This window comes from Neomonachus schauinslandi, chromosome 1 (assembly GCF_002201575.2).
Source record: "Neomonachus schauinslandi chromosome 1, ASM220157v2, whole genome shotgun sequence".
In the NCBI taxonomy this organism is placed as follows: Eukaryota; Metazoa; Chordata; class Mammalia; order Carnivora; family Phocidae; genus Neomonachus; species Neomonachus schauinslandi.
In genome coordinates this window covers 72,815,247-72,835,381 of record NC_058403.1, presented here as the reverse complement: position 1 = coordinate 72,835,381, position 20,135 = coordinate 72,815,247, and the positions used below count along the sequence as shown (strand labels likewise).

Here is a 20,135-nt window from a genome sequence, read left to right as displayed (position 1 = left end):
AATAAATAAATAAATAAATAAATAAATAAATAAATAAATAAATAAATAAATAAATAAATAAATAAATAAATAAATAAAATCTTAAAAAAAAATATCCCAAACACACTGCCCATATTTTTGGATTTCTAATCAAACTATCTACTTATATGCAGTCTAATTCTGTTCAAGGGCTCACTGAGTTAGCCAGTCATTTCGAAGGAAGCAAAAGAGAATAGGCTCAAGGTGATAGCATTCATCTTGTGATGAGTGCTTACAATGGGTGACACACTGCTGTACACTTCACATGCATTGTTTTATCTGATCCTCTCAACCCCCTGAGGACATTTCATATCAGGAAATTATTTCATAAATAGTTTGCCAAAGTTTGCAGAGATAGGGAATGGGAGAAAATGGCCATGGCTTTCACCTTCATGCTACTGCCTGCTAACTTAGCTCCTGGAACTTCCTGGTGTTTTTTTTTCTTTTTTTAGCATCATCAACCATGTTCACAAGTAAATCATACAAATTGCTTAAAAATATCCAACATTGCAAAAGCAAGATCTTTGATTCAAAATGTTCTAGTCATGTGACTATTAATAACACACAGAAAAATATCTTAATGGACTACAAATATACATTTCAGCCCGAAGAATTGAAACTGATGTTACTTACATCTCTGATGCTGGTACATCTCTGATGTTACATGAAATTCTCAAGGTTATTAATATCCTTCATTGCCTGATGTTTTATCTGTTAGTTTTCATAACACTTCCATTGTTGAACAAGGAAAAAGAGATGACTATGTCATTCTTTTTCTTTGCTCTCTGTTGAGGCAGTCACCTTTCTCACTTATTAAGAGTTAGTATGAAACCCTGAGTTCTTTGATAGGAAATACTTCATCAGTGTCATCTCAAAGGAAGGAAATGAGCAATAGCTGCTGTGAGCCACACCTTGCTTTTGAGAGAATTCCTGGAATTAAATGCTAGCATCTGTTCTCACATGTCAAATACCTAGCAAAAATCTGGTTTCATGTCAATGTGAAGAATAGCTAAATAATAGAAAGTGACCTTTGGGTTTTAAAGATTTCCCTTTCTAGATTTCCTATACATTTTTCTATTCACAAGACACACACCTATGAAGAACTCAGAATACACTGATCATTTTATGAGGCTAAGACCTATTTGCTATCAGGATATTTTAGTGCCAAATCTGAGGACTTCAAGCCTCAACTTACTCCAACCCCTCTTTCAAAAAACTCACAGGTAATGTGGTTTTAGTAATAAAGGTGCATCTTTCACAGAAGCTTTGATTTGTGTGAGTATTTCTAGAGTGTAATGGATAAATACAAATAATTCTGTTTACTTTGCTAAAACACTTACTTGTTAAACAGACCATCAAGGTAATGGCTACATCTTGCATGAGATACTGGTAATTCCCAAAGAGCTGTAGTTGCTGAAAAGGAAATAAAGGTAAATATAAGGGGACGCCTGGGTGGCTCAGTCAGTTGAGCATCCAACTCTTGGTTTCGTCTCAGGTCATGATCTCAGGGTCATGGGATCAAGCCCCACCTCGGGCTCTGCACTCAGGGCAGAGTCCGCTTGAGATTCTCTCTCTCCCTCGCCCTCTGCTTCTCCTTCCCCATGCTCTCTTTCTGTCTCTCTCTCTCTAAAAATAAATAAATAAACCTTGAAAAGTAAATAGAAGAGTTGCTTCTGCCGTTGTAGCATTGTTATCATTGCCAAAACTCTTTCTGAAGGTAATCAGGAAGCAACAGTTATTTTTCTTTCCTCTTTAAAAAGAAAGTAATTTACCTAGGTTTTTAGCATCTCACTGGAGAGAATGAAACCAGATCACAATTTTCCCAGTGTTTAACTTAATTCCATATTAGCAATGAGAGTCAGTCAGTTGGGAAACACCCTCTTTATTGGCCACAGTAATCTGGCAGCTACACTCTCAGCCTGGACAGCTGAATTCTCGAAATAAGATACCCACTGGGAATGTCAAGCATAAAATTTTGAAATCCAAGCCACAAGTCATTCAACAGGTATTACTCTCCATCCTTATCCAGAGGCTGAGTTCACAATATCGTTCTCTTGGGGTCCATTCACTTTCACAAACTGAACAAGTACCTCTACCCCAAGTAATCCCATTACAGACTTCAGTCTGGTACGCTTGACTTCCTAAGGTTTGTGTAGACACAGAACTTGTTTGAAGTTCACATTTATGGAGTCATATATAAAAGTCAACTTGTTACCTCCAGAAACTTGCTTGGCAATACCTGTTGCAGGCAGCTCTGTTTCTCTGCTTCATAGCTGCTGACTGACACTAAGTTATGATCTGAACCATTAGAGACCACCTTTAAGCAAATGATAAATAGTTCTAGATTTTTAGAGTATGAACCCAAGGCCCTGAAGTTTTTGATTAAAGGTCTCTGCTGTGGGGAGGGGGTGGGGGGAGCGCCTGGGTGGTGTAGTTGCTTAAGCGACTGCCTTCGGTTCAGGTCATAACCCCGGAGTCCCAGGATCGAGCCCCACGTTGGGCTCCCTGCTCAGTGGAGTCTGCTTCTCCCTCTGCCCCTCACCCTGCTCATGCTCTCTCTCTCTCAAATAAATAAGTAAAATCTTTAAAAAAAAATAAAGGTCTTTGGGGGACACTCTTATTCAGGTCTAGACCATCAGAGTGAATGGCTACAGAGTGGCCTATCTCTATGTGAACACAACTCTATGCATGAAGACTTTGGAACTGAGAAGTCTTTCATAGTTTTGAGAAGACATAAATTGTTCCTCATCCTCCATAAATGGTTCCCCAAGGTTCTCACCCTCCAACTCTCTCTCTGTCTTCTTTACATTTCTTTCTCATACCCTTTCCTTTCTTTTCCCCTCAGAATGGTACAATTATACGTATGCAGATGAGATGGAACAGGGAGAAATTTTCCAAGGCAGCTTTAGTTTTGTTCTAGAAGCAACTTTCCTAGAACTATGGAGAACTTGGGAAGTCTACCAGGCTGACATCCCAGAGGCACATAAGGGCTTGGCCAAGGGCAAGATCTAAGGTGTTCTTAGTGATAGAGGCAGAACTTGAATCTAGGTTTTCTGACTCCCAACGCAGTTCCTGTTTCTATCTGCCTGGTTGCCGCTTAGCCCTCTGTGCGAGATTCTTGCCCACAACAGCCCACCAGATGCTAGAGTTCTGTGGTCCTCTCGTTCATCTCTCAAATGTCTCAGAAAAACAGTATAATAATTGCCTCCCTGAAGTGTTCCCTGAGCCTGTTGGATCATCTCACTGTAGAGCAAGTTATGACTGAAATAATGAAGATTACTTTCAAGTTATATATATTTCTTCTATATAGTTAATTTTAAAATGATTATTTTTATCATTTAATTTCAAAAGTCCTTTTTTAAAAATTTTTATTTTTTTTTTTTTTTTTAAAAAAGATTTTATTTATTTATTTAATTGACAGGGAGAGAGAGAGAGAGACAGCCAGAGAGGGAACGCAAGCGGGCGAGTAGGAGAGGGAGAAGCAGGCTTCCCGCTGAGCAGAGAGCCCGATGCGGGGCTCGATCCCAGGACTCTGGGATCATGACCTGAGCCGAAGGCAGTCGTAAAAATTTTTAAATAAGGGGCGCCTGGGTGGCTCAGTCAGTTAAGTGTCTGCCTTTGCCTCAGGTCAATATTCCCGGGGTTCTGGGATCCAGTCCCACATTGGGCTCCCTGCTCAGTGGGGAGTCTGCTTCTCCCTCTTCCTCTGCTGCTCTCTCTCTCTGTCAAATAAATAAATAAAAATCTTAAAAAAAAAAATTTTTTTTTAATGCTAATCCTTTACTAATGACATGTCTAAGTGTGTAAGTTCTGGGCAGTTTCAGCAGTAAAGTTCCAATATGGGAATTCTTCTAGTTTTTGAGTGCTTCAAGATCAAATTCAAAAACTTCTGTTTCTTTTTACCTCCTCTTAGTCTTTTGTCAAAAATATTCCATAGCTGAAGACTGATGCATTTCCTGCTGAGTTATATTTAGGCTGTTCTGAAGCTCTCTTCATACTCCAAGTAAAGAAATAGACTCTTGAAGAGGTCAAGTGTCTCAGGTTATCTAGAAAAAAAACAACACTCCTAGAAAACTGATCCCTAGCTACTTATTTCTAGCTCCATGTGTCATGTGCAGTTATGCCAAGTTCCCAAGTTTGCAGACATCTATTTTGAGAAATGTCATTTATTTATAAAACATTAAATCCTGTGTAAGAGCCACACCCCAAAGAATAAACCAAGAATGTAAATGCAACTAAAACTGGGAAGAAATTATTTAGGTTCATACCGAATAGAGCAGTGATGTACCAATAAACTGGATTATGCCATACATGGTCAAGTATTTAAATACCCCAAAGGATGAAACCAGAGCAGCTCGGCCTTCTCTGTTTGAGAAAAAATAAAAACAACTGGTTATGGATGATATACATTTCCTAGTCTCTTTTATATTTCAAACGGAGTTCAGTTTAATAGCTTGTTCATATACCTTCACTTAATCAATGATTCATCCTCTCAATTATTTATTGAAGCGAAATTTGCTCATTCATTCTCTGCTTTAATCATGACCTCACTCACTGACTCATACCGCACTTTTATTTAGGGCTGATGAAGTACCAGCATTCTGCTTAGAGTCATGGAGGATATAAATGAATCAGGCACAGTCTTTATTTTCAGTGAACTAAAAAGATTAACATGGATATTATAAACACAAGACATCATGATAAGGTGCAAAATGTCGAGCTTTGACTTGACTGTGACTCGTTACGTCCTAACAACAGTTGCTTCTGAGAACTGAACTGTGTACGTTTTGGAGTCCCACAGAGACTTCAAGCTAAAGGACAGGTGTTCTCGCATGTTAGGAAGCGTGGATGTGACTCCAGTATGTGAGATGAATGTGGTTTTGTTAGTTTCAATGCTCCAGGAAGAACCCATGGTAATAATCTGAGCTGGGGTGGAGTTCAAAAGACATAAAGGCCACAGTAAAAACTGCAGGTTAAAAAGTCAGTATTCCCCCTTTTAAAAAATGCTGTTTGAGCTGTTATTCCCTTAACTGAGGCTTGGTTCAGGCAAGGGGTGATGACAGGCAAAGAAGACAGTGCAGAGCAGGAACTCACTATGGATGAGTGGGGAAACCTGGCAAACAACCCCTCCTGTAGCCTCTCTTGTCAAGGCAGAAGTGAATTCGCATGGGAGGCAGCCCACGTCCTCCCCCGGTGGCACGGACATCTGTGCTGCTCAAACACTTTGTCAGTGGATGGGGTACCCGAGAAGGAAAACCTTAAAAGCCAAACTAGTAACCGCTTCCCCTCAGGCATGATGAACAGGTTTGGGAGAGATGGGCCAGGATGCGTTGGCCAGATGTTTTCCACCAGGCCGTGAGGCACTGCCATTTGTTTTCAACGCAGAGACTGGAGCAGCACTCAAGCTGAGGAGGGGCCAGCATGTGAAGCCTGGACTGATTTCTCACATAAACTTTGTGGTTTCATCTTTTTTATCCTTTTGTGTGTGCCTTTCCAGAAAAATGAAAGCACCCAAATTCAAAGGCAAGTGCAAAAAGCCATTCTGAGGAAAGTATAAAGGAGGTTTGCACGGGCCTCCAAAATTACCGCTATTCCTAATGATGATAAATTTTAAGAAGCTAACTCATGTAGTTACGCATTCCACAACCATTCATTGAATGTTCTGATGTACCCAGCTTAGTACTGGGCACGATAATATAGAAATGAATGAGGTACAGTCCTTGTCCTGAAGGGCTTCAACTAGAGCAACAAGTCAATCATGTTTCAAAGGATACAAACGAGAACCTGTGGATCTATGCATCTAAAACTGTACCTCAATGCCCCATCTGGAGTATGTTTTCCCAGGAATAAGCATGCATCAAGGATAGCAAGGGTAAAATGAGCCTAAAAGAGCTGAATCATATCTAATTTTTATGAATCTATGAAATATAAAAGTCAAGAGCTTCTAACCTGAAGTCTTACTAAGCCATCTGCCACTAGAGAAATTTTATGTTATGACTTGGATCTTAAAACACTACATTGCATTCACAAATGCATTAGGTCACATGTGTGAGACAAAACATCTGAAGTTCAAATGCCACTGCCTTTTGGTTGTATCAAGTAGGCACTTTGTGTAACTGTCCAAGAGTTTAAACTTCCTCCACACCTGGTGCTCCAGCTTACCCTCCATAACTCCCACGTGAAAAGCTTCCTACCAACTGGGCTATTGGGCTCCTGCACTCTCCAGTTAAAACCCCATTTCTAAACATGGCTCTCCACTTCCCCCACCTGGAATATTCTCCCACCTCCTTCCTATTTACATACATCCTGTCCATCCTTCAAGTTCCAACTCCCCTGCTGAAATCTTCCTTCCTGGCTTAAGTCATCAACCTGAACTGCTAGAACAACTACCATATTGTTTGGACATTAATGTATTAAAACTAATTTGTTGAGCACTTCTCAGTTATCAGGCAGAAGATTCTCCATTTTGTGACTATATTTCTATCTATCTGGACCTTTACTGGGATGTGAATCCTCCAAGGCAAAGATTTGTCTCATCCTTCATCCATCACATTTCCAAGCACAATATTTTAAGAAGTTCCATGAGTTGCGTTGATGATAGAAACCATGATCTAGGGAGAGGGTCCTGGGCACTCTCATTTTGTAGTTACCTTGATATGAACCAAAGTTAAGATAGTAGAGAGAGTAAGGAAAGGGCTTGGAGAGAGTCTTCGAAAGACAGATCAGGAAAACACAATGCCTGCTTGGCTATGGGCAAAGAAGGGAAAGAGTTCAAAGCGCTCTGAGGTTCTCAGGGCTCGGAGGACTGGAGACCACAGGAATTAGGAAAAGGAGCTACTCTAGAGGCAGGGGAGGTGCTGATGTTTCAGGGTGTGGAAGGACACAGGTACGTGCACCCCGGGATCAGGGAGATGTGTCAAGCTGTCTCGCTGCTATGCAACCAGACACGGGCATGGAATTTCAAGACTGGCACCTTTAGGTGAGTGATTCCTGCTAGTAGTTGCCCATTCAGATGCACAGATGCACCAAGGGACATGCTGGAGAACTTCATGATCATCCTTTTTGAATAAATCTCAAGTTTTGGTGATGTCTTTCAGACCACTGGCCATGAAGATAGACTGAAGTTACCCAGCAGTGTTATAGGAAGCTACAGGTGAATAAGATTTATGAACAAAATATAAAACCTAATGTTTTGTTCTTAGGTACATTTCAAATATGAGTAGACACAAAATCAGCAATGAGAATCGAGGCGAGGTGAGGGAGCTACTGAGAAAATCAGGTCTTTAATTCCTTCCCCTTCCCTCGAATGTAGTCTTTCATGTGATCATTTTGGATATTCGCCGACTTGTATCTTGGAGAGGTAACACTATTTGGGGAAGCTATCTGATGCAGTGTTCCCTTTGTGCTTCCTCACCCACCCCAATTCCAGTGAGGAAGTTTCCACTATGCACCCAACATACAAAATAAGGGAGAGGAGAAGGAAGAAATGCAATTGGTTTTTAAATATCAACTCCACCTTTCAACTATCCACATGACATCGCCTTTCATCCTGTAAGCCTCAGCAAAAGTCACTTTTTGGGTGGCTTTTACCAGCATTCCCAAGCAGCACGAATGGCCCCTTCATTGGTGCTCTGGTAGCACTTTACCCATACCTCTGTTGTGAAATTTATCGCTTTAAATTATGGTTGAGTTCTGTCCAAAGTCAGATAATGAGCCCATCGGTCATGAGGGTGGAAAGGGAAGAGGTGTCTTACTTTATGAGCTGAGGCACGCACTCGATGTTGGCTGTTTTTGAGGTGAAATGGGAGGCCACAGACGCCTCCTGCTCTGACAGCGAAATGCCCACGTGAGCCATTTTCAAAGCCTACAATGATAAATCCATGTTACGCCCAGGACTCCTCGGGCCAGGCTCTAACTCTTCAAACACCCTGAGGCTATTCTTCACATTGTCGAGTTTATAACACTGTAGCCTTCCAGCCCCAGGTCTGTGCTTATGCTGTCCCTCCACCTGGAGTACCCATCCTCTCCTAACCCAGGAAGTCATTAACTAAGGAGGCAGCAGATAAACAATGATCCTGAGGTAGAAGAGTGGTGGGTGTGTTCTTGTGTGTGTGCATTGGTTGTGGGGATGTAGATGTCATAAGAAAATGGAAGCACTCATTCAAGAAGTCGATGAAAAAGGTGACAGCATTTGGGTGGACATTTGTGGGGGACCTTTCCTATCACAATTCTTACCACTCAGCAGGCCATCTTCATGAACAAAAGGAAAAGATATCTAATCCCCACTTTTCCTGGGTGGCCTGATCTAGCCAACCAGCTAACTGCTGGGATGAAGTACGGGGTGTAAAGCATCTTCACTGGAGACAGGGACCAGATCATACACATCATAGATCATTCCAGGCCATGTGTTGCCTCACTAAAATAAAGGCTGATTCATTCTCATCAAGACTGGAAGCAGCCCAGAGAGTGCACAGAGCAGACAGTGGCTAATTAACAGACCAGCAAATTCTTAATCCTACAAGAATTATGTGAGCATAAAATGGGATTTTGTACTTCTGTAGTTCTGTAGTACTGCAAAGTATCTTGTTACCATGAAATTCCTGTTCAATAAGTATTAGAATATTTGCTTTTTCCTCTTTTCTTCCTTAGTATTTTGTTTCTCTATTACATATTTTAGGACCATCTACTTTATGTTTGGGTTAATATTATGCAAGATTCTTTCCCCAACCAGATAATGAATTTTAGAGAGGCAGAGACTATGTCCTTTTTTTTTTTATTTTTAAAGATTTTATTTATTTATTTGTGAGAGAGAGAATGAGAGACAGAGAGCACGAGAGGGAGGAGGGTCAGAGGGAGAAGCAGACTCCCCGCCAAGCAGGGAGCCCGATGCGGGACTCGATCCCGGGACTCCAGGATCATGACCTGAGCCGAAGGCAGTCGCTTAACCGACTGAGCCACCCAGGCACCCGAGACTATGTCCTTTTTAACACTTATTAGTTCTTTTGTTCTAAATTCTACATAACTATGGGAATGGGTACTCATTTTAGGCTTTGAAGAGCAGACTAACAACTGGCTTCTCATGAAGCGTAAGGTAGAAAAATTTATAATAGATCTTTAAGTGTGAGCACAGTTTTTCACAGAACTTTGAAGAAAATATGTAAAAAGAAAGTAAAACAACTACCTAGATCTTAAGTATCTAATAGGCTTTGGAAATACAAAGCAATTTTCTTCACTGATGGTAAGAATTTGGGGTTAGGGCGCCTGGGTGGCTCAGTTTGTTAAGTGACTGCCTTCGGCTCAGGTCATGATCCCGGAGTCCTGGGATTGAGCCCCACATCGGGCTCCCGGCTCAGCAGGGAGCCTGCTTCTCCCTCTGACCCTATCCCCTCTCATGCTGTTTCTCTCTCTGTGTCAAATAAATAAAAATAAACAAAATCTTTAAAAAAAAAAATGGGGGGTTAAAGCCAACTTTTAGAAACTAACCCTGGAGAAGTTTAGCAGGAAAAAAATGCAGTTTATACGTAAATCAAAACTTTAAATCATCCATTTCAAATGTTTTTTTTCACTAACCCTTTACCAAGTTGTGTGACTTCAGGCAAAATAAATAAATAAATAAAAAGAAAAAGAAAAGAAAAGAAAAAGAAAAAAGAATTCACCTCCCTGATTTTCACTTTTATTTGATAACATGAGAGATTTAAGCCAGCTCATCTTGTAAAGTCCCTTCTGGGTCTGAGCTACAGGAGTCTAAGTAGTCTCCTTGTCCTTTTTATCCTAGGAGTTGTCAGAAAACAGCGGAAGTGGCTCATCCGGCTTTACACCTCTCAGCATTCAGCCAACACTCGGGTGTAGGGAATGTAAACAGCAAACTGTGAAGTGATTGCTGGCAGAGGGTGAAGAGACAGACCCCGGGGAAAGGTGGGGTCCTCAAAAGGGACAGTTGGGAACCACCTCCATTGGTTGAAGTCATTTCTACTCACCCCACAGTCATTAGCCCCATCTCCACACATGGCCACATAATAACTGTAAGGGAAACCATGAGAAAAATTAATGCCTTAATGCCTCACTTGGATAATTTTCATCACAACCAACTCACATGCAACGTGTGTGTGTGTGTGTGTGTGTGTGTTTTGAACACACATGGAATCAGGCTGATGGAAAATGACTTGGAGAGATATATTCCTGGAGGAATAAGGCCATTGTATTATTTAAATTGTTTCAACCCCATAGAAAGGATAGTGATTCTGCCAAAGACGTCCACCAAGATGATTATACATTTCGAAAGAAGTCCTGGGTGATTGTATCGACTATGGCTAAGCTTCAGAGTGTACAGCCATAATCACACACTTCCCACCCCTAGCACACAGATACAACCTAATCCATCTGTGATTTGGTGGCTGACACCATTGAAAGTTTAGAGTTTAGACACTAGGAGGAGAAACGCGTGGGAAATGGTTGAACAGATAGAACCAGAGATATAGACACATAATCTTGATGCACCCTGGAGTGATATGAGATAATGTGCTGTACTGGTTTGATGTGCAAACACAACAATATAAATAGAAGAGTAAATATAAAGCTGTTGCGAAAGAAAAGGAATTTCTGATGCAGGACACACTCTGTCTTCTCTTATAGGTAAATAATACATTACAGGTATTGATTAATGGCAATACTATTAAAGGCTCAGAGACAATTTGCCAAAAACACACAAAACAACAAAATCAATACAGGCAAAAAATGAAGTTCTCAGACAATTTCCTTATTATTAGTTGACACATAAGAAATGGTCATTTTTATAAGTTGAAAATTGTCAAATGTAAACAAACTCATGAAGTTCGACCTAATATTTGGCTGCTAGACATGAAGATCCCCCTATGAACATTTCATGTGCTCACATGTGTGTCATGACTACACACATTTGCTGAAGTGGCTTCCTTTCTTCAAGCTTGAAGCACCTATTTAGTCTTTACATCACACAAAGAATCTTACATCTTCTAGTGTTTCCTGAATGCAGGCAAGAACTTGGACAACCTTATGTGCATTGCCAGTGATAAAGGCAGAAGGAGTAAGATGGGGAAATTGAGAAGACAGTTCATTCTGAGGTAGCATCTATCTTCCTGAATTGATTTTTCTTTAAGGGAATATAGCTTTTCAAAGTAAGCATATAAATTGACAAAATTTCTTAGACATTTGAGAAGGGTAAAATTACTTTCTTCAGCCACTATCATATAATGACCATGTAAGTAAAACAGTCATTTTAGACACCAGTTACTAACCCAGCCTCAATACATTATGGGAGTTGATAGGCAGTTTCTTAAAACTTCTCTAAGAATGCTTTGGCAACAAAAAATAATAGTGAAAGTCAGTCTCCTGATTTTACCTACTACTTCTCGGCAATTATGTGAAGTTTCACTGTTCTCCTTTCCTTTTCACTTTCCAGAAATCTGTAGCCCAGAAACTGTAACATTCCCAGAAAGTTATAGGTAGGTCTGGTCTCAAGAACTATTTCATTCTGATGTGACTCAGTCATCTATACTTTTTAAAGGACATAAGAAAGGACTTTTTTTTTTTTTTTTTTGGCCTCCATACCCAAACCCAAGCAGGGTCAGATAAAGTGAAAATATCACTCCACCTCTTTCCTAGAAGACCTGAAATCATTCACATATCTTCTAATGGACCAACCTTAAATAATTCCAGATGATGACTCACATGCTTCCCCATTTTTCCTGTTCTGAACTACACAAGCCCCTATTTTTTCTATTCTCCACATTCAAGCCGAGAATCTTCCTCTAAGTTATGCTGTAGAGGCCACAGAAGGAATGCTGTCTGGGGTAGACAGTTTCCAAAATGGCTCTCTGTGATTGCCACTTCTTGGTATTCATAATGTTGTATAAAGCACTTCCTTGAGTGGGGGCTGGACCTAGTGACTTGTTTCTCATAAAAATAATTTAGCAAAAGTAATGGGATATCACTTCTAAGATGAGGATATAAAAATACTGATCTCTCTCTCTCTCACTCTATCTCTTTTTGCTTGCTCACTCTTGTGGAAGCTAGCTACCACACTGTGAACTGCCTTATGAAATGACCTATGTAGCAAGGAACTGTGGGTGGCTTCTGTCCAACAGCCAATGGAAAACTGGGACTCTTAGCCCAACCACCCACAGGATCTAAATCCTGTCAACAATATGCAAGAGAGGCTGGTGGCAGGCCCCTCCAACTCCAGCGCTGAGGGACCTGCAGTCCTGGCAGACACCTGATGGCAGCCTTGTGAGAGACCCGGAGCCAGAAGACTCCATTCAGCACACCTGGATTTCTGACCCATAGAAATGAAAAATAATAAATAGTGTTATTCTAAGCTACTAAATCTGGAGGTAATTTGTTACACAGCAATAGATAACGAATACACTCTCCTCTTTCAAGCAATAATACTTACTTTAATTTTTGAAATTCTTCAACAAGACTAGATTTCTGTCCAGGAGACATTCTTGCAAAAATGGTTCCATTCACCAGAATCTAAAGAGAAAAACAACTATTACAATAAGGTTAGGATGAAGTACACTTTTTAAATAAAAGAACAGCCCTGAAAATCATTCCTGGCCACTGTTTGAATATAGCCTTGGGCAGTATGTCATTAGCCCAAATGTCAGGACAGGGAGAAAGGGGACTTGGTGCTTTACTATTCAACTTTCACTTTCATCCCCCATCACAACGTTATGACTTCCTTCCAGGCCATTTTTCTGAGATGGGATAACCTTGAGTTAATAACTGGAAAGCAGCAGAGCATATAGGACAAAAATGCTTAAGGAAATATAGTTCCTTTTACTAAACACCATCTCCACAATTGCAGTATAGGTAAAGGAAAAGAAACAGATGAAGAGTGGAGAACCAAGGTTCTATTCTCAGCTCTGGTCCAACTAGCTGGGCAAACCTTCCACAAGGGACCTTACCTCTCTGAATCTCAGCTGCCCCAACTCCTCAAGGAGGAACTGCACTAACAGCTTTCTAGAAGCCTCTGGGGTCGAGATTCAATGGTCCTTGACTGGTAAGGCAACAGAATTTTCAAGAAACTGCTTACAGATGGTTGCTGCCCTCAGCTTGTGCTCCACTTACCTCCTTTACACTGATAGCACAACCCTGCACAGCACTATTTTTAAATAGACACACAGAGGACAAGATAACAAATGATTTTGAAAATAAACCATGGGCTTTTATTTCCTGCTGCTGTAATTTAAGAATCCAGACAGGACAGGGAATAGAGCTCAGCCTGACATTGAGTTGGTGGCTTTCAGAGAGGCTGACCCACAAAACAGGCAGTGCATTTGGAACTATTTGGAGATACTCCCTGCTGGGGAGGGAGAGATGGAAGAAGGCTGAGATTGGGCTGGCCATGAGGGCGAGGAGCTGGACCAGAGCTCAGACTCTGAAGAAGGGGTCATGCACATATGCAGGACCAGGTAGGGCTAGAGAACTTCTGAAGGAGCAGTGCCCCTTTGGGGATGTTTATTCCCCAAATCTGAGATAACCTCACTGATCATCACCTTCACTTCTCTCTTCTTTTTTGACTCACTAATTTGAGAGCAAAACAAAACATTTCATTTCACCAGTACTTACTTTTGGAAGCAAGCTGTTGAAATGCTGAAATATCACTTGGTATGATTTCCCACTCACTGCAAAATGGTAACAGCTCCCTCTTGCTCCATCAGGCACTGAACTGTTCCCAATGTTAAGGTAGGTTTCCTAAATTTAAAAGGGCATAGTTTCCACATGGGTTCTCAAGGAATGTCTCTGCTTTCCTGTGTTTTATGGAAGGAAGTGTGTTTAAATTACATAACGGTGGGAAGGCCAGCAAATACATAATGTGTAATTTGTCCATGGAACTTAGACTCAGATAAAGAAGACACTCCTAATGTCCTCCCCAAATTATATGAACATATGAGACATTGACAACATAATGCTTGGGATCTTGTCCTAGGAGATAATACATGTGATATTAGTCTACTAAGGAAATCCTTCCAAGGTACCAGTTAATGATTCCAAGGAAGACTAGAAAACATTCTTTCCTTCTCTTTCTTCTCCTCTTCATGCAGACTTTTATTTCCTAAGATCTTTTACCATTCGTTCATTCATTCATTCACACATCATGCCCCAATTTCTTCCCTGTAAAATAGGCAGACTCCTTCTTTGGAGCCTAACTCCTTATAGCACTTGCCTTCTCCCCACCTCAACAGGTGACATGTTCCCTCACGGTGCCCAGCTCCTCTTGCATACCCTATGTGCCATTGCACCAGTTCGACTCCTTTGCTGAAACCCTTTCTCTCCTGCCCTCCACCTATCAGTGTGTCCCATCACTGCATTCTAGCCGCCCCTGGTCAGCCCCAAGAAAGAGCCCCAATGAATGCACATGCACTCATCGTGCCAACAGCTGATCACGTTTTTTCATGCAACATTTCTCAGAGGTCCTTACATTAGTGTAAGACTCTCAGTTCAAATAGTGTAAAAGGTGAGAAATTTTTTTCATTAGAAGGATCCATCTGAGGGAAAGCATTGTTTTGGGAAGAAAAATACTTTGATGTGCTGAATTGGGAGGCAAAGCAATACACCCCTCCCTTTCCATCCCTCATTGCAAAACAGCCAACAAAAGATATGCTTAAAGCATTCCACATGAGGTAAGGACAGAATTCCTTTTGTTTTCACTGGAAAGCTGGAGAAGGAAAGTGTGGTGGGAGGGAGCCAGAGAGGACGGAAAAGCCTGAGACTGTGATGTGACTTCTCCCAGCAACAACCAAAAATTCAGTAAAGGTATTACACAGGTGAATGGGTAGTGTGAGTGGACTGTTTGTTAAAAATTAGCGAAGACCTGAGTTTTATCACATAGTGTAATTGAGGCAACATGCATTAACACAGAAGCAAGTGAGTTTGCAAGGAAATAAGCACCAGAAATCTGCCCAAAACATAGAGAGAGCTGCCATCTTTTACAGCCGATGCAATGGGGTTTGAGCCAAGTAGGGGCAAAGTCACTCTGTACAGTTGTGCAGTTTGTATACTGAACAAGGCCTACTCTACACTTAACAATCCAAGGGGCTGGTCAGTCTTGAGGAAGGGAGCATTTTTGTAATTTACCACTTGGAGGACCGTGTCCTTGAACTCACATGTAGGCAGAGGTGCTACATTTAGTGATGGGATGTCAGGCTGCAACTCATTTTCTTCACAAAATCATAGGAAGCTTGCTATCTAGAGAAGCCCAACACCTGTTAACTTCATGTCATGGGCACAGCACAATCTAAATACCCATGGATCTGGGTGCAATCAGACAGACTTAAATTTTATTTCCTGCTCTGCAACTTGCCAGTTGTGTGTCTTGGGTAAGCTTACCTTGCAGGGCCTCAGTTTTATCATTTGCGAAATGAACAGTTTCATAGGCTAACTGTGAAAATCAAATGGGAAATATGGGTGTAAATCATTGGTTCTCAGCCATGACTGCATATCAGAATCTTGGGGAGAAAAGGGCTAGTGCAAGCTCCCAGCCCAGAGAGTTGGATTTAATCAATGAAGCCTTGATACTGGAAGCTTAAAAACTCTTCCAGGTGATTTCTTTGCACAGCCAGGGCTGAGAAGTGCCGGTGGAAATGCTAAATGCTTTGCAAACTGCAGAACTCTGGACAGCTGTGAGGGGTTTTGACCGTGGTGACTTCTAATGCTGAGAGAAGGCTGCTGGGACCAGGGCTATATGCCATCAGTGCAGGCCACCAAGGGGCTTTCTAACATTTGCTCACACTCTTCTCCAGTCCATTCTCTTGGTTCTCGACCAGCTGCCAAGTCACAGAGGCAGGAACAAAATTTTCTGGTTCATTGGCTTCGACAAGGATCACTTGGCTTCCTCTAGGAATCATTTCAGAATTCTTTGCCACAGTAATGGCTGTTTGAAGGTTGTCACCTAGATGACAAAGAGAGTCAGCTTGTTTTCTGTATAAATCTCTCAGCAGCCAGAACTGAGCTCTGCCTCTTCTGAGTGGCCATACCACATTGCTGGTACTGTTTGGAGGCATTTCCCTCTATCTGGCCTTATTTTATAACCATTTGGTGGGCGGAACCTCTTGCCTAAGCCTGTCTGTCCCTAGTGGTCAAAACCTAGGTCTATATCTCCCTCCCACAATAGCATCATGTCCTGAACATTGCATATTTCCAAAACAAGCACGAATGAAGAAAGACATGGTTAAGCACTTTATGACAGATCTTCAGGAGACTGACAGCCCTGAGCAGTGAAGGTAACATAGGTCCACTCTCATAACATGGAACCATCCTTGGAACATGGATTATCATCAAGCAGAGAACAGAACACTGAAAGCTGAGCCATGCTTGCGTTGGATCAGCATATGCCATGCCTGCCCCACAGACCTGAAGGACAATCCAGTAGAGTCTTTACACCCTTTCCACAGAAGTCTCACTGAGGTTCCTGATGAGCACATATCTATTCTTGTGTTTAAACATTTATGGTGAGCTGACTGGCACTGTGCCAAGCCTGGGTAGGGAGAGGGGACATTAGACATAGAGAATGAAGTATGATCCCTGCTACCAAAGCTTATGGTCATGTTAGGGCTGCTGCTCATGTGCCAGGGTAATGGGAGCCCAAGGTAATAAATGACAGCTAAGCATTTTTCCTTTTCCCTCAGCCACATGAACCCACTCAGCTCACATGGTCTTTTCTCATTCCTGGGATACATTGAATGTGTCAAGCCTCCAGAAACACGCACCAGTAATCATCACCGTCCTTATGCGGGCTTCACTCAGTTCCTTCAAGACTGGTTTGGTTTCCTTTTTCAAGCGATTCTCCATTATGAGAAGTCCCAGAAATGTCATCTCTGACTCTGCCTTCTCTCTTTGGATTCAGGAGAAAATCAATTTTAAAACTTATTTATGTAGTCTTGACAGTTGAACTTTTATTTTTTCCTTTTAAAAAAATTTCTAACTTTTATCAACATAATGCATGCATATGTTTTAAAAATCAGAAAGAACCCAAAGCTTGTGATGAAAACCAATAGTCCCTATCTCCACACCCCCTCACCCCTTCTCCTTCTCAGAGGCAACCACTTCTATATCTTTTGGCAACTTCTCCCAGTTTCAACTCCATTTTTAAAAACAATGTGCTTATCTACCAATTCTTCTGTTGGTTTTTAAAACTTTTGTTAATCTCATATATATATATATATAATTTATTTCAAAGACCTTTTTTGACCTCGTAATCATTTTAGTTAGACATTGATTAAGTATGTACTGCATATGAGATACCATGGTAATAGTCGGATATGGAATCATTCATTTCAACCTCCATCCGTAACCTTCAGAAAATATATGACATCAATCAAGCATTTGAAAAGTGTTCAGAATTTGAAATTGGAAGCTTCCTGCCTAACTGGGTTACATGCATTATGGGGAACCTCTCCTCAGGAATGGAGTAAATGTCAGGTGACTTTTTAAAAAGTAAATGTGGGGGCCAAGATCTCCTGCTTAATCTCGCATTGTTTCTTTTTCTGTCCAGAGAGGAGTTAAGATTGCAGAAGGAGAGGGAGACCTAGGGATCTAACCTTGCTGTGTACGGTCAATCAACCCCGATGTTGGGTCCCTTCCCACCTCCATCTTCCACAATATGTGACAGAGCTGAGTCTCAGCCTCTCAGTTTCCACAAGGTGAAGCAACTTCCCTCTCCCACCATCTCTCTCTCTGACATGGTGTAGACTATGCTTTTTCCATCTGCTGATTCAGTTGCCACTCCCCCCCCCACTTCCTTCACATTTTAGGGAAACACAGAAATCTCTCATCTGCACTTATCACTTGTCTAGTTTTCTTTGATATTGTTTCTTTTCTATCATGTTGGTGAAACTTGGGAGAAAGAGGAAATAAACACATGGTCAGTAAACCTTCTTTAGGAGAAAGATCAGAGATGGATTTCTTGGTGAAAAATGTAACTCAAACTTAGATGGGAACATGGTAAAGAAACTTCTCTCTGGGGGCACTTGGGTGGCTCAGTTGGGTAAGTGGCTGCCTTCGGCTCAGGTCATGATCCCAGGGTCCTGGGATCGAGCCCCACATTGGGCTCCATGCTCAGCGGGAAGCCTGCTTCTCTCTCTCCCACTCCCCCTACTTGTGTTCCCTCTCTCCCTCTGTCAAATAAATAAATAAAATCTTAAAAAAAAAAAAAAAAAAAAGAAACTTCTCTCTGAAGTAGAGAACAAGTTACCAAATCTTCATTCAAAAGTCCATTCACCAACTAACTACTCTGTTTTAGACCTTATAGTAGGCACTTCAGTGAATACTCAGATAATTAGATATGAATCCTGCCTTAGTGATCTCAGAGAATATTATAAAAGATCTACCTAATACAGATTGTGTTAAATTCCCACCATTTAACTTCATGAGTTTCTATTATAAATTGGACTAATATTTTCTAATTGGCTAGAACTAAAAGAAAGATCCAGAAATCTTCTCACCTGTTTATTCTGGTTTTGGTCTCTATTTTATGACTCTTCCCCTCTTTCACCAATTCAGGCACTTAGGTCTTTTGCTACTCTGCAACATTCCCAGCAAAATCCTGTGTCAGGACCCTTGTGTCCACTCTTCCTACTGCCTGCAATGTTCTTCCTCTGGATATCCACATGCTTTGCTCCCCTATTTTACGCATTTCTCTGTTCAAATGTTACCTCCTGACAAGACTCGCTGATCATCCCATGTAAATGGCATTATTATCTATCTCCCCCAGTTAGGATATAAGCTTCTGAGGGCAAAGATTTTATTTTATTCAATTCTGAATCTTCAGTGTCTTGAAGAGCATCTCACACAGAGTCAAGCTCAATAGAAATTTGCTAAACCAATGAAAGAGGGAATTTTGATAAAGTATTTCTGTTTTCTAGTTTTTTTTTTTTTTTTTCTAAAAAAAAGGAAACTCTTCTACTTCCCTTTTATGATACCAGTTTTTAAAGAAGTTTCTGATTCTCCTAATTGGGAAACTTTGCTGAATATAATTTAATTGTGCTAAAACTCAAAACACTTTTCCTTTTCTCTGTCTGAAAATAGTAAATAAATTTTAAGAAGCATAATAGGAGGTTGATATTCTCTATGAAAATCTGAGATGGTTGGTAATCTAGTACATTGTATCATCACTTTCTTATTTTGTTATATTTATAATAATGGCTATCTCTCTAGTGACTTTTAAATGAGAGCATCACAACTGTACTAGTATATGGCAGCTGGGTGGTGACTAGCCTTGTCTAGCTACATAAATATTTTTCTTCATACATAACCCTAGCTTTTGTTATTAAATTTTTTTTGTCTTGAAGTTATAAAATCCTGTGTGTTATGGGTCTTCATGCTTGCTTAAGAATAGCTAACACCTTGAATATTAAATCTGAGAGTGCCATTCATTTATTTCAAAATGATCTTTGTGATTCTATTTAGAAGATTAAAATGTCGAGGCTGAAAGGTTCCTTAAAGATCATCCAATTCTACACTTTAGAGATGAGGGAAATAGACACAGTGTAAGGAAGGGACAATGATTCCATTAGAGCTGAGGGACAGAGGTTGTAAATAGTTACACTGAACCAAGGATATCCACATCTTATGCAAAGGTGCTAATTATATATAAATGAGGGTCTCTCTATCAGCAACACAAAATCAAAGATGATAATGCATAGATAATTTGTTAGTCAATGTTCCACATTATTTCACTATTCCTTTGTCTTAGACAATTCAAAAATAACCTTTAAAAACTGAGAAACATTAAAAAAAAATCTGCAGATTATCCTCTAATGAGGACAACTTATACCCTTAATGTAATGAAGAATACTGAATTCTATTTCATATAACTCAACTTGCACTCACTACCTCTCCAGATCTGAGGGAGGTGTACTATTGAGCCCTGAAAGAATCCAGGTCTGAAGGATGCAGGAAGTCTGTCACAGTGCCCATTGTCTCCTTCTTTTAAGGAGATAGGACCCCCAGTCAGTCAGCCACATAATGTTCCAAGGCTGAAGGAGTGTTGATTATTTTTGATGGGATGATGGATTGCAGGGCAGAGATAGCTCACTGATGTCTGGGAGTCAGGAGATCTGGACTGCCATCCTTGTTCT

General features: G+C 40.8%; 1 protein-coding gene across 1 annotated transcript in view; it reads right to left on the bottom strand.

Moving 5' to 3' along the window:
* The window catches only part of ATP13A5 (ATPase 13A5), a 120,567-nt gene that overhangs the window by 30,024 nt on the left and 70,408 nt on the right, over positions 1-20,135 (bottom strand). The window contains 8 exon segments of the mRNA XM_021692644.1: positions 1,359-1,431; positions 4,287-4,383; positions 7,773-7,882; positions 9,996-10,038; positions 12,449-12,528; positions 13,627-13,752; positions 15,789-15,949; positions 16,767-16,891. Coding sequence (XP_021548319.1) covers positions 1,359-1,431; positions 4,287-4,383; positions 7,773-7,882; positions 9,996-10,038; positions 12,449-12,528; positions 13,627-13,752; positions 15,789-15,949; positions 16,767-16,891 — 815 coding nt within the window.